The sequence below is a fragment of the Rhinatrema bivittatum genome, chromosome 6 (assembly GCF_901001135.1).
Source record: "Rhinatrema bivittatum chromosome 6, aRhiBiv1.1, whole genome shotgun sequence".
NCBI classification, from domain to species: Eukaryota; Metazoa; Chordata; class Amphibia; order Gymnophiona; family Rhinatrematidae; genus Rhinatrema; species Rhinatrema bivittatum.
In genome coordinates this window covers 263,115,881-263,130,766 of record NC_042620.1, presented here as the reverse complement: position 1 = coordinate 263,130,766, position 14,886 = coordinate 263,115,881, and the positions used below count along the sequence as shown (strand labels likewise).

Sequence of the window (14,886 nt, the reverse complement as noted above, 5' to 3'; positions counted from 1 at the left end):
CTCTGATGTCGCTCCTTTCTAGGCAATATCATGTGCCAGATGATCTAATATCACTGAATTTAGTGATCTCTCATTTTTCCCTTCAGCCATGGAGATCCTTGAGACAAGTCCGTCTCCCCGCACTATTAAAACTCACCTCCCATTTCAGTTGGTGCCCAAGTCTTTCTGGAAGCTAAATTGTAAGGTAAACTTCCACCTTCTACTCTTTCCATCTGGACTTTCATGCTCCCTCCTCCTCCTCCTAATCACCCTTCCTCACACATGTGAATAGGTGGTGAACTTGAGGACAATGGCCTTATCCTAGAACTTTCTTCAGGCCTTAGCTTTGCTTCTTTGTCACTGCTCTGCTTTTGTCCTTCTATTAGGGAGATCTTTCCTTTCTCTTTGTACTTCGGTAGTCATGGTCCTAGAGTATCCCTCAGACTCCATGTCTGGCATCTCTCACTATGGCCTCTGTCCACAAATGTTGCCTTCTTTTAATCCTTGTCTTTCTTTTTTTCAGACAATTTATGTGGCCAGGAATGCCAAGGACAGTGTGGTCTCGTTCTACTTCTTTGATAAGATGAATTCGATGCAGCCAGAGCCAGGACCATGGCATGAATACCTACAGAACTTTATGGAAGAAAAACGTAACTTGGGGCTGTCTCTGGTGGGGCAAAAGGATTTGGGCTGCACTCTGCCCCTCACATTTCCACTTCCTCCACCATGAACTTTAGAGATTCTCTCTCGCATGGAAGTACATACAAATATATTGTTGTAGGGTCCATCTTGACCTTAATTCCTCTGTCTCTGGAGTCTGGAGACAGTATAAATGAACAACATCCCAGAAACATAAAGTAACAGGACCGCAGTTGGCATACTGGTCCTTTAAATTGACAAAACATAAAACAAAAGGCTAATTCCCCCTGGAGTTTAAGATGCACATGTTCAAAGGGTTTAGGTGCCTAACTTTGGAAGTTGGGGTTTTAAATTGGGCCTTTTGAAACTGACTAGGGCTTAGTGCCTGAATTTAGGATCCTAGGGGGTCAATATTCAGACGGTTTGTCTGGCTAAGTTCAGGACTCTATCCGCTATATTCAGTGGCGTACCTAATTAGTAATGTTCCACTCACTATCTGTGAGAATTTATTTAGTTAACTTTAGCCAGTTAAATTGTCCTCTCACTGTATTGCTGGAATATTGACCTCCTAGTTTCACTAGGAGTGGTTACAGGGGTGAAGTTAGGGCATGGAAAATGTTAGGTGCTTAGTATTCATTTTCAGCACTAGGCACCCAGCTTAGGCACCTAAATCTAAGCAATGAATAACTGTCCTAAATTTAGATGACTTTTCAGCTTAAAATGTAGGCCCTGAAGTTTGACTAAAAATAGATGCTTAAAACACTTAGGTACCTACATTTAGGCGTTCAAAGGTTGATATTCAAAAGGTTTGTCTAGCTAACTTGTGGAGTTAGTTGGACAAAAACCGAGATTTGACTATTTTTCTCTACTCAGAGAGAAGTAGTGAGCCTAGATAAGTTTCTTGGTTGGCAGAAGGTGACCAGCAATTACTGCACAGGTACAGACCAATGTTTGAAGAAAGTTGAGAGGTCCATATTGAGTAAGCCATTGAGCAGAAACATTATTCCCTATACGTACCCGGATCTGTCCAGACTCCTGAGTTTATTCATCCCTGCCAGCAGATGGAGACAGAGAAAGTTTCACTGACACTGTGTCATAATCCCTGGTGCCACCTGCAGTTCCTCAGTATTTCTCTGTCTCCAGCAGATGGTGGCTGGTGCATAAACCTGCAGTTGGTGAATTTTTTCTTTTTTGGGTGTGAGCATTTCCTCTCAGGGGTGTTTGGGTCCTGGTGGATCCTTCCCTGTTTGGTTGAGGTGGGTGAGCTGGAGGGGGGGGGGGCCTCTCTCCCTCCGGTCCCTGTTTGTAGCAGGTGTGCAGGCTCTGTTTTTTGCTCCCATTCGCATGTTTGTTTGGAGCTCAGCAGGGGGATTTTCCTCTGGTTTCAGCATGGTTTGTGGCTCTGTTTGCCGTACATGTGGTGCATGTTTGCCGCGCGTGTGGTGCAGGATCAGTGCGACTCAGCCGCTTTAATTTATGTGCAGCCTGCGTTTCAGGAGGAGAGGGTCCTTCAGAGGCTCCGGCGATCGCGAGAGGCAGGAACTATCGTTTGGGCTCTCCCCCGAGGGTTTCTGAGAAGCACCAATGTGCGGACCGCGGCAAGCTCTGATTTCCTCCAACGCGGGAATGGCGGCCATTTTGGCTCCCCCGGCAGTGCGGTATGTTCAGACAGACGATGGGGAGATTTGCCTCCGCACTGTTCTCTGGCCTACCCGACCACGGTAGAGGGTCTGGGGAGGGGGGCAGATGGGGCAGTGTGCTTAGATCTGCCAGTGCCTGCATCCACGGAGACTGCACCCTCATAACTCTCTCTGGCTCCTCAGGCATTTTCTGCTGATTTTGCTCTCCTGCTGCATGAGGCATATTTAGCTCAGCAAGCAGATTTGAGTGGCCAGTCTCACCCTCTAGGGGGTCAGAGAGACACTCTGGGGCCTGAGCAATCCCGACGTTGGAACCCTCCACTGGAACAGCGTTCGCAGCATCCTGGGTTTGCTGAGGCAGGCTCGGATGAGTCGGTTGGGTCTCAGGGGGACCCCGGGATGCAGGAGCCCTTGTCGCAGGATCAGGTTATTGATCCAGATGATATTGGCGTATCGTAAGGAGATAATCTAGATAATCTTCCAGTCTCAGAGGGTGATGAACCTAAAGTGCGCCACTTGTTCCAGAAGGAGGAATTGTGCCCTTTGATTCCTCAGGTTTTGGAGGAACTGGGGCTGAAACTCCCACAGGAAGGCTTAGATATGGAAGGTGCGGATACGGTTCTGGGTGGGCTTTGGGCTCCCCTGAGAGCTTTTCCCTATCATAAGTCAGTGAAAAAGCTGGTAAATTGAGAATGGGGAGTGCCCAACTCTGGCTTGAGAGTGGGAAGGGTGATGGCTAAGCTCTATTCCTTGCCAGAACAGACGTTGGAGCTCTTTTCCCTTCCAAAGGTAGACGCTGCGGTTTCGGTGGTCACAAAGAAGGCAACTAACCCTGTTGCAGGTTCTGCGGCGTTGAAGGATGTTCAAGAGTAGAAGTTGGACATTCAGCTCAAAAGGATTTTTGAGGTATCAGCCCTGAGTCTGTGAGCAGCTATCTGCTCCAGCTTCATGCAAAGGGCTTGCCTGAGCTGGGTTCAACAGCTTCAGGACGGGCAGGCAAATTCGGGTGTCAGAGCAAATAAAGCAGAGCGCTTGGAGGCGTCAGTTGCTTACATTGTGGATGCCTTGTATGACTTGGTCAGAACTTCCTCCTGTATTATGGGTTCCACAGTTTCAGTCAGGAGGTTATTGCGGTTATGCAACTGGTTGGCGTAGGTTTCATCTAAGTCTCATTTAGATTCTCTGCCTTTTAAGGGGCACCTCTTGTTTAGTGAGGATCTGGAGCACTTGATGAAGGACCTGGGTGAGAATAAGGTGCATAAGTAGCTGGAGGATAAGCCTAAGGGCAAGTGGCCTTTTCAATCTCAGTTGCGTTTTGGGGATATTAGCAGGTCGCGTAAGGTGAGAGGAGCCCCAGCCTCACAAATGCAGTTCTCTTCTTGAGATCAGTCCTGGGAGCAGTCCTTTTGAGGTGGTTGACGGCCATTCAGAGCCTCCTCCAATAGTGGGGCTGCTGGAGCCAAAACCTCACAATGAATCAAGGCTGGTCCACTCTGCTGTTTCTTTTATAGAGGATCGTCTAGCATGATTTTACAGGGAGTGGACCAAGATCACTCAGGATCAGTGGGTCTTCAGCATAATAAGAGACGGTTATGCATTAGAATTTGCTCAGCCCGTTCATGACTTGTTTCTAATTTCCCCCTGCAGGTTGTTGGAAAAGCGTTGAGTGGTCTGGGGGATGTTAGACAGGTTTCGGGCCTTAAGAGTGGTGGTTCCGGTTCCACAGAGCAAACGAGGCAAAGGTCAGTATTCCATCTACTTCATAATTCCAAAGAAAGAAGGCTTTTTATGCCCCATTCTGGATTTAAAATGGTAAATGTGGCGCTAAAGGTCCCAAGGTTTCGGATGGAAACTCTGCGGTGCACAAAGACGAGGTCCTGGCTTCTTTGGATCTTATGAAGGCTTACCTAATATCCCCATTTGTCTGGATCACCAACAGTTCCTGAGGTTCATGGAACTGGGTCAGCATTTCCAGCTTCAGGCTCTCCCCTTTGGGCTGGCCAAGGCGCCCTGCACATTCACTTGAGCACCAAGGTAATGGTGGACCAGGTAATGGTGCACCAGGACCAAGGTAATGGTGCACCAGGACCCCCTTGGGCTCAAGGGGGTCCTGGTGCACCCTTATCTAAATGATTTGCTCATCAGAGCAAAGTCGGAAGTCGCTTGTTGTGTAGCAGTACAGAAAGTAATCACCACCCTAGAATCTCTAGGCTGGGTGATGAATTTGGCTAAGAACCAGATGATCCCGTCACAGACCCTAGACTACTTGGGGGCTCGGTTCGACACGCTGAAGGGCAAGGTGTTCCTCTCAAAGGAGAGAGCCTGCAAGTTACAGACACAAGTCCGGCATCTGTTGGCTTTGCAGGTTCCCAGAGCTTGGGATTTTTTGCAGGTTCTTGGCTCAATGGCTTCAATGCTGGAGTTGGTGCCGTGGGCTTTTGCGCATATGAGACCGCTACAGAGAGCTCTGTTGGCACAGTGGAATCCGTTGACGGAGGAGTTTCATATGCCTGTCTCGCTTGATGGTCATGTGCAGGACAGTCTGGTTGGCGGCTGCAGTCATCCAATCTGGTCCGTGGGGGCGATCTGAAGATCCTGGATTGGGTAATTCTTACTACTGAGGCCAGTCTTTCTGGTTGGGGAGCAGTATGCCCGTGACAATCGGCCCAGGGTGCTTGGTCGGTGGAAGAAACCTCTTGGACTATCAATCGCTTAGAAACCAGAGCAGTGCGATTAGCATTTCTTGTTTTTCTACCTTTGATTCAAGGCTGCTCAGTGAGGGTCTGTTATGCTCAGGCTTGTGGACCCTTGGCCGACAAGAGGATGGTATACCTTTTGGAGGATCCGTAGGGTCTCTTGTCGGGTGGCGAGGCAGAACAGGAGGCGGGACCGGCTGACCCTTGGCACTGGAGGCTGAGGCGAATACAGAGGCGATGAAGAGACGAGATGAGGCGCTGAGTCTTCACCACTGGTGGTCTGCGGTCCCCCCGGGAGGAGCCCATAGGGACCCGACCGCTGGGGCTTAGGTGGACCTAGGGAGGTCAGAGCAATGGTGCAAAGGCCAACTGGAGCTTCGCCCTGGAAGCCCGCGGTCCCCCCAGGAGGAGCCCGTAGGGACCCGGGCCGCTGGGACTTAGGTGGGCCCTTGGAGACGGAGTCTTGGAGGAGTCCTAGGTCGAGTGCCAGAGGGTCGTCACTCACCAGTCCAAGGTCGTGCACCAGAGAATCACCGCTTGCCAATCCGAGGTCAGGAACCAGAGAATCACCGTAAGCCAATCCGAAGTCAAGAACCAGAGAATCACCGTAAGCCAATCCGAAGTCAGGAACCAGGAAGACAAAGCAGAAGCCAAGCTCGAAGAACTCACCGAAGCAAGCAGACTGGACAAAGCTCACAGGAGACGTTGCCAAGTCACTGGATGAGCAGAGGAAGCTGCCTTTTATACTTCCTCTGCCCTGGCTGATAGAGAACAGCTGAGGTCATTAAAGGGATGGGTCCTTTTAATTCTGTGGAGGGAGCGTGGCCTAGTGCTGAAGCATGGCGGCGGCCATCTTGGATTTTCTCCGTGGGGGAGAGATGCCGCTGAGAGGAAGCAGGACGGCTTCCCCTGCAACGGGCAGCGGGGCCCCGGGTCGGAGCCCTCCCCCGGGGCTCCCATGGTGCTGTGAGTCAGGTAGGTGGACGCGGTCGTGGGGCGCCACGGCCGCGGAACACAACAGGGTCTTGTCGGATAATGCGATGACTGTGGCATATATCAATTGGCAGGGAGGATCCAAGAGTCATGCGGTGGCCCAGAAGGCTCAGGAGTTAATTTTTTGGGTGGAGCAATACTTGATTCAGACAGTGGCATCTCAAATCACAGGGGTCAAAAACATCCAAGTGAATTTTCTAAGTTGCACAACGCTAGATCCAGGAGAGTGGGAGTTGTCCGAGTCAGCGATGCAACTCATCCGAAACAGGTGGGGCTGTCCCCATGTGGATCTAATGGCGACATGTCTCAATGCAAAGGCATCTCGTTTTTTCAGTTGAAGACATGAATACAGGGCCGAAGAGGTCGACACTCTGGTAATACCCTGGCCTCGGGGGGTTCTTCTTTACATATTTCTCCCTTGGTCACTGATAGGCAGAGTGTTGCGTTGGATAGAGGAACACCCGGGAGAAGTGGTGTTGGTAGCCCCAGAGTGGCCTCATCGGCCGTGATTCGTGGATCTGGTCAACATGGTAGTGGACGGACCATTACAGTTTAGTCATCTTCCTCGTCTTCTTCGGCAGGGCCCCATATTTTCAGACCAGGCAGGTTGCTTTTGTCTAGCGGCCTGGATTTTGAGAGGTGGTGTTTGAGTTGAAGAGGGTACCCAGAGGCGGTTATAACCATTCTTTCGCAAGCTAGACGGACGTGGACATTGTTGTCGTATATCCGAGTCTGGAAGCTCTTTGAGGCATGGTGTATAACTAACTGGGTACAGGCCTTACAGTCTTTGGGTCTCAGGTTATATCTTTCCTTCAAGAAGGTTTGATCAAAGGCCTAGCTTTCAACTCCCTCAGAGTATAGGTAGCGGCTCTGGCTTGTCTACTTGGTAGAGTTGAGGGTCACATGTTGTCCTCTCATCCCGATGTGGTTCAATTTCTTCAGGGGGTTAAGAATTTGCGCCATCTGGTTTGGATAGTTTGTCCATCCTGGAATTTTAATTTCGTTCTCCGAAGTTTGTGTGAACCACCTTTTGAACCTCTCTGCAGAGTGACCTTAAGAATTTGACCGTGAAGGTTGTTTTCCTGGTAGCCATTTGTTCTGCAAGGAGAATCTCTGAGTTGCAGGCTTTATCTTGCCACAATCCATTCCTTCAGATCTCAGACTCAGGAGTGTCCTTGCGGACGATTCCCTTGTTTCTTCCCAAGGTGGTATTGGCTTTTCATGTTAATCAAATGGTGGAATTTCCGGCTTTCCTGGAATTGGATGCTTCTGCACCTCATGCGTGGGAGCTTAGACCGTTGGACATCCGTAGGACTTTGCTGAGCTATCTCAAGTTAACAAATGATTTTAGGAGATCTGATCATCTGTTCATTTTATGAAATGGTGCAAAGAAAAGTACCCAAGCTTCCAAAGCTACCATTTTGAGGTTGCTTAAGGAGGCTATTGGGTCGGCATACATTCTCAAAGGCTGTCAGGAACCTGAAGATTTGAGGGCTCACTCTAAATGTTCTCAGACAGCCTCGTGGGTGGAGGCCCAGCTGGTTTCACCACATGAAATTTGTAGGGTGGCAACTTGGATGTTGCTGCATACTTTTGCAAGGCACTACCTTCTAGATGTAGGGGATCCAGAGTCTCAGTCTTTTGGCAAGAGTGTCTTGTGAGTGCGACTCTCCAGGTCCCACCCTAAGTAGAGAGCTTTGGTACATCCCAGGAGACTGGACTGATCTGGGTATGTACAGGGAAAGGAAAATTGCTTCTTACCTGCTAATTTTCGTTCCTGTAGCACCACGGATCAGTTCAGAACCCGCCCGATCTATGGAGGTGGAGAGTCATCCGCTCAGCTGTAATCTTTTTGGTACAAATGTTTAAGGTTATGGAATACAGACTCGGAAGACGTTTTTCAAGGTTTTACAAGTTTTTACAAATTTTACAAGTTTTGCAAGTGTTTGTGCTTGGGTACAGATCAGTACTGAGGAACTGCAGGTGGCATCAGAGATTATGAAGCAGTATCAGTGAAACTTTCTCTGTCTCCATCTGCTGGCAGGGATGAATAAATCTAGGAGTCTGGACAGATCTGAGGTACTACAGGAACGAAAATTAGCAGGTTAGAACCAATTGTCCTTTTCGGTTGAAGTTACCAAGATAACTTTAGCTGGATATTCAGCAGAACATACCATGATAAGTGTTTGGCTGAATATATCCAAATAAAGTATCCAGATAACTTTAAGAAAGGGATTTTTCCAACCAGATTCACCCGGCTAACTTTGTCGGGGTAGCAGTGACTATCAACACTGCCCGCACAATGTGAAACTGTGCCCTAGGCATGACCCCAGCACCACTTCTTTTCACTCAAGTTGCAACCACTACCACTCTCATTTGTACCTGTCTACTTGCTGCTGACTTTTAAAGAGAAACTACCCAGCTATACTCTTGAAAACTACTATGAGGTAAGCATGTACAAAAGTACATGCATGCAAGAGTTCACGTGTGCCCTGAAGCTGTAAGCTATTGAAAATTACCCCTTTAACAACTATATTTTAAAACTGCCTCTCTGGTGATAGTAACCTCAACAACCTTACAGTTAAATTTTAAAAGGAGTGCACATCTGCCTATAAACGCGCATATTGGGCATGCAAGCAAAGACATGCTTAATTTTATATTGTGCATTCAAGTACACACATATCATTTAAAATAAAGCCTGCCGTGCAAATGTGTGCAGCCTTTACGCGCATATAACACGCTAGCACAAGTGACCATTGGGAGGAAGAGAGGGAGGGGGAGGGGGAGAAAGAGACAATATGACATGCCCTATATCTCACTGTAAGAGGGGAACTTTCAACTCAAGGTGAGTTTTGGGGAGGGGGGGCAGTGTTACAAGGGTCTAGTGTCTCTTGCACCCTTGCCAGACCAATGTAACCCCCCCCCAAAAAAAAAACACCCCACCCTGAGTTGAAAGTGCCCCTCTCACAATGGGAGATATATAGAGTATCATATTGTCTCTCTATCAGAGTCTCTCTCTTTCTCTCTCTCTCTCTTCCCCCCATCCTTCCCCCCCCCCCCCCCCCCCCCCAACCAGCACCTCAGCAGGACCAGCAGTTTCCGCAGGTAACATGGTGCGAGTTCCCTATTCAGCCTTAACAAAATTCAGGGTTATGTGTGTGAGTCTTGGCCCTGCTCCATAACACCCATTCTCCGCTCCTTTTCTGCCTTCTTATTCTTGACGTGCGCACAGGAATGTACATGCGTACTTCCCGGCTTCTTAAAATTTGCGTTGCTCACGCATGGGCCACATATGTGAGTGGCTTATTTTACACGAGCAACGCTTTTAAAATCTACCTGTTAGTATCTATCACAGTATGCAGCACAGCTCTGGGTGTTCTACAGCCATGCAAGCCAGTGTGGCGGAGATTTGTGTCTGAGAGCATGCAGATGCCCTCCTGTCCCAGCGGCTGGAAATGTGGTGAAAGTTCGGACATCTCGTAAATTGGCAAAGAGAAGAAAGTCAAGCTGAGAAAGTGGTGGAGGCTGTGGAATCTGGAAGGGTAGACAAGGTCATGCTGGCTGATAGCAATGCAAAGGCTGTATTTAGTGGAGAGGCTGAGATTTTAGTGGAGACCTCATTTTACCACTCCTCAGACCTTCAGAGTAAGAGTGAGATATATGGCTCAGTCTGTGACAGTGACAAGTTTAATGTCTACCTCTCTCACCTTCATCTAGCAGAGATACACTATTCTCAACTTCTGTATCCTTCCAGTCAGCTGGGGTTCTTGGTATGATCATGTCCGCGGGTACTGGGATGAGAAGGACAAGCACAGGATCCTGTATATGTTCTACGAAGACATAAAGGAGGTGAGATAATTCAGCCCTAACACGTTCACCATAGATATCACCTCACCCCTGGCCCCACAAACCACACAGTCCATTAGATATCTATGTAGTTCTCCTGCGCAACACTGTATATTTATAGAAGTCCATATTCAAATGGTTAGTCCAGCTCAGTTTGGATTTAGCTGGACAAACCCCAAGTTTTGAATTTCCCACCCTGCCAAATGGATCAGTTTCAATCAGATAAGTTATTACAAGTTTAAAATCTACCCAGATAAAAAATAAACCAGAGGATGTGAAGGCAATCCAAGGGTGGGGCTTAAAATTAGCCAGGTAAGTCTGGTCATGGTGGAGAGCAGGTCTATTGTTATCCAAGTAAATGTACCCAGATAACCATAATCTTAACTGGGTATATTTAGTAGGAAACATGTGCTGCTGAATATCTCAGCTTCAGTTACTTGGTAGGTTCATGCCTCACTGAATATTGACCTCTTCCTTCTGCAGGACCCGGCTCGTGAGATCCGGAAGGTGATGCAGTTCCTGGAGAAGGACCTGGGGGAGGAGGTCCTGAAGAAGATTGTTCATTCCACCACCTTCCAGGTCATGAAGGAGAACCCAATGGCCAATGGCTCCACTGTTTCCTCTGACATCTTTGATGAGTCCATTTCCCCCTTCATGAGAAAAGGTATTAGGAGGGGGCTTCATATGACACGCTCAGTTCCCTCGAAGTAGAACTTGAAGCATGAGAGCAAGAAGTCCCATGTAACTTCTTGAAAAAAGAACTGGGTATGTAGAAAAGATCGCATGTCAACACTTCTCTCAAGGCCATGAAGGAGAACCCTAGGGTCAACTTCAGCAGCCTAAATAAAACTGAGGAGCTGGGTGGGAATGTGCTCAGAGGAACAAGTAGTGAGCTTGCAGGACAAGACAAGACGGGCAGTTTCCTCCTCTGATTTCAGACAAGAGAAAGGGTGGCAGGGATTAAGGGAATGAGTGATCAGTGGAGGGGGCCTCGTAGAGAACTCAAGATTAATCATGTGAACCTTGTCATAGAAGAAATCAGTCATAGTCTTAGCAGAGAGGAGATGGAGGCAATTAAGAATATAAGAAACTGGGGGTGAGGGGGTTGGAGAGGGGTGGTAGGCTTGCTATATAGGTTCCAAGTATCTTTCTTGCAGGGTTTTCTGTTGCTTCCAAAAGTGTCTAGTATTGGAGGGTGTCTGTGTCACTGTTACTGAGTTGACACCAGAATTTGACTTTTTTTGTATGGTGAATAGAAAAGGGAAATATCCTGAGGTAATCTCAAAAAAATTGTTTAAGAGAGGTTTTATGCCTCTGGTAAATTCTTTTGCAAGACTCTCCTATCAACAAGTTGAAACAAGTGAAGAGTGGTTGAGTCAGTGTACACAAGGGTTCGGGGTTTAAGAAAAGGATTGCATTACAATAGTGACAAGAGAGCCGTGAGGCAATACCGAACCCTGTGATTTTTCTGACTCACCCTTCAGTGTTCAGAATCGAGAGGTGGGGGTGATTTATACACTGTTGATTGGTTCCTTTCGAGCTAATTCCCCTGAAGAAGCCAGGAAGGCGAAACAAGGGCCTTGTTGGGAAAGAAAATCATGTAACAGGGAAACACTACAGATGAGGGATCTTGAAAACGCATCTTGGATATCTACATGTGATAGTGCAGACCACATAATAGTGGTTTAAATATTGTAATAAAGCATTGTTAAATAGTAATAACAGCACTACCATGTGCATGAATGCATTAAGAATTAAACTCAGTGTAGTGTTTTTGTTATTAATAATCAACAGTGATTAATGTACAAAGTACTATATTTCAGGGAGAGATTGAGTTTAGTAGTAGAATAGTGGTAAGGGCTATAAACATTGATGTGTGGAGATCTATATATGTTTAGATAAATGTTGATTTCTATGAGTGAAGAACTCTAGTACTCTCAGAGGGGAATATTTAATATGAGTGATTTTATATAAAAAATTAACATTGGAAAGGAAAGGTTGTTTTAATAGATTTGAAATAAATATATTGGTTTTATATCATTGAAAGATTTGATGTATGATTTTTTTCTGTAAGTTAAAGTGCTTTTTTCCTTTCTCCAAAATGTTTTTGGAGGTAATTTTGTGTAAAACAATAAGCACAAGTTAAGATATATATATTGCCATTTTTTTTTTATTTCTATATATAGATAGATAGATAGATAGATAGATAGATAGATAGCATGTCACACTGACTGCTGCAGGTATGTGTTTTGACCTGCAATAATATACTGTGTGCAGTAACTCTACAATTTTCCTAACCATACCCTTTTTTTTTTATCGCAGGCGCTATTTCTGCTATATTTATAACATTTTGATTAATCTAGGCCTGAGTTAAGAGGAATCCCCCAACCTCTATTCTCACGCACACTGTTAAAAATTACCCTTTAAGTCAGCACATACACAAATAAGTATGTGTAGACAAAGTTCTGCCTATATTTTGTAAACTGAGTGATGGGAGCCACATAGTGTAGAATCTCTGCTCCGAAAGTACATGCATATGTACATTTTTTTAATGCAGGGAGCTGCATACCTTTTGGCCCTATTTTATAAAAATACATGCACATATTTTACATACAAAAGAATTGTAACGTGCATATATTTACAGAAGTTTATATGTGGGCAGGTGTTTTAGAAAGCATGAGTGTATTATGCATATGAAAATACTCGTGTGAATATTTTTAGTCACCAGTTTGCTAACACACTAATTTTGCTTAGGCCTCCACAACTTTATCCTGACCCATCAGACCTCCCACCCAAAAACTGCAGACAAAAGATAAGTGCAATTTAGTTTAATATAGTTTAATGATTTAACGGATTGCATTTTGTAAATCAATGCGATGTGCAATAAAATAAACACAGAGAATTAATAAGTCAACATTACCGTATTACACATACAACAAAATAATATAATTACAACCAACTAAAAAAAAATATAGCAAGTAAATCAAATAAAAATCTAAGTAAAAATAAAAGAATGTAAACATATAAGAAGAAAGATAATCATGAACAAATACTTTCATTTCCACAACTCGATTAGCAGATATAAAAGCAGGTGTATACGTTCAGGAATGCATGAGGCACTAACTGCTTACAAAATATTAACTTGTGTGCAAACCTCTGAACCCTTTAACAGAACACTCCTACTGCTCCTTTTTTCCATCTAAATTTAGGTGCATAATTCTGGCTTTTACACGATATGACTTGCATGAACTCATGCTACTTACATGTATAACCCAGTTCTACAAGCTGAACCCTTTTGAAAATGACCCCCTTAATGAGTCATAGGAAAAGGCCTCCAAACTCCTAGCCCTTGGTGTGAGAGATAGGAAGGGGACTCCCCCAAACTCACAACCCTTGAAGGGAGGGGAGAAGGTCACTGAGATTCACCTACTTGTCTGGTGTAACTGCATGTCTCCTCTGGGAACATGGTTCCCCTGTAAAATACTAGACTGGGGCCTAACAAGAGTGAGTTTCGCCTACTACCTCTCTTTCTGTCACCAGGAGAAGTCGGGAACTGGAAGCAACACTTCACAGTGGCACAGAATGAAGCTTTTGATGCAGATTACCAGCGCAAAATGGCGGGGACAACGTTGGCATTCCAGACCCAGATTTACCCAGCTGTCACAAAGGAGAGGGCTGAAAAGGGCCCCTGAGGAAAGCTGTGACCAGACACATCTGCAAAGAAAGAAGAGGAGCCCATAATCCTCCTCCACCCTTCTATCTTCTGTGGAAAACGACCTCCTTCACAACACTGACAGTCCCCAGAGCCTTCTCAAGAATCCATTCTCCTGTATCCAGTGGTCAGAGTCTCTGTGTATAAAATATTTCTCATTCAGTTGATAACTGTGTGCAATTGCTCTGTGACCTGCAGTTCCCAGCACACATAGGGGCCCCGCTCTGTGAGTGCAGTGGGTGCTTGAGCACCCTCAGTACTGAGCAAACTTCCTTAATGTATCTGAGAAGGGGTAATTTGTGTTTGAATTTAGTAAACCCCTATCATTTTGAAAAGTTGGCTCCTATGATAGGCAGCACCAGGGCCAGATTTAAGATTACAGGATATTCTACTTAATTGGTTGGAGATATCTGCACCATCATATTGGACTTGGCGTAATCATTTTCATCGAATGATGTATATGGACAGTTTTACTTCTAAGTTGTCGCCAACGCTCCGAAGACTTTTCTTGGAGACCTGGGAGGTATATGTGCAGACTTTGCCACATCGGGCTCGCAGCTTGATCCTCAATGCCTGATGTTTGCTTGTTCTTCTTTTTTTGTTTTTTGGGTTAGTGATAGACCCATGCCTTCAATGTTATGATTGGACTCTAGTATACATGGATGTCTCAACTGGTTTGTCAGCCAGGCCTTGGGTAGGGGATGGGGGGGGGGGGGAAGGGGGGTAAAGGGGGAGAAGCGGGACGGGGAGGTTTGGAGAGGGTGAGGGTTTGGGGATAAGCATACTGGACTCCTGTTCCTTCTTGTTTAAGCAGAGCTAGCCCGCTATAGTTGTTCAATATGTCAGACTGGGGGAGGTATCAGAGTGCAGCCTCTCCTAGTTTGTTGGCGACATGAGTATTCTCTAGGGTGGCTCTAGAGATGTCTTAGACACAGTGATAGATATCTGGAAGGGGGAAAATTGAGGAGTGTTTCCTCATGGTTCTGTGATTTGTGTCATCAATATCGTTTGCTGTATTATGTTTGCTTGTCTGTTATCGGCAAAGTTTCATATTGTGTCTGAGGATCACTCAATAAAAATTGTATTACAAAAAAAAAAAAAAGATTACAGGAAGTGGAGCAGGGATGGGGGATTTCGACCCTGGGAATCAGAGAGCAGCATAGGGAGTTCTAGTTTTTGATCGATCTTCAGAATTTGCTGCCCTAGGCACTTGCCCGCATTGCCTAATGCCTAAATCCAGCCCTGAGCAGCACCCAAAGGAGGAATCACTTATACACTGGGGCATCATTGCGTGCGCACATTCACTGTCACGTGTGAGCTTCCTACACCTTCAAGAATCAAGAATGCACCAGAGTAAGGGAGCAAAAGAGAAATGTGGACA

General features: G+C 46.1%; 1 protein-coding gene across 2 annotated transcripts in view; it reads left to right on the top strand.

The window, feature by feature from the left end:
- Positions 1 to 14,085, top strand: part of LOC115094228 (sulfotransferase 1C1-like) — a 28,562-nt gene extending 14,477 nt beyond the window's left edge. For both annotated transcript variants that reach the window (XM_029607055.1, XM_029607056.1), the window contains 5 exons: positions 87 to 184; positions 503 to 629; positions 9,702 to 9,796; positions 10,277 to 10,457; positions 13,334 to 14,085. In XM_029607055.1, coding sequence (XP_029462915.1) covers positions 87 to 184; positions 503 to 629; positions 9,702 to 9,796; positions 10,277 to 10,457; positions 13,334 to 13,485 — 653 coding nt within the window. In that variant the 3' untranslated portion in view covers positions 13,486 to 14,085. The remainder of the gene's footprint in view (positions 1 to 86; positions 185 to 502; positions 630 to 9,701; positions 9,797 to 10,276; positions 10,458 to 13,333) is intronic.
- The last annotated feature ends 801 nt before the right edge of the window (positions 14,086 to 14,886 follow it).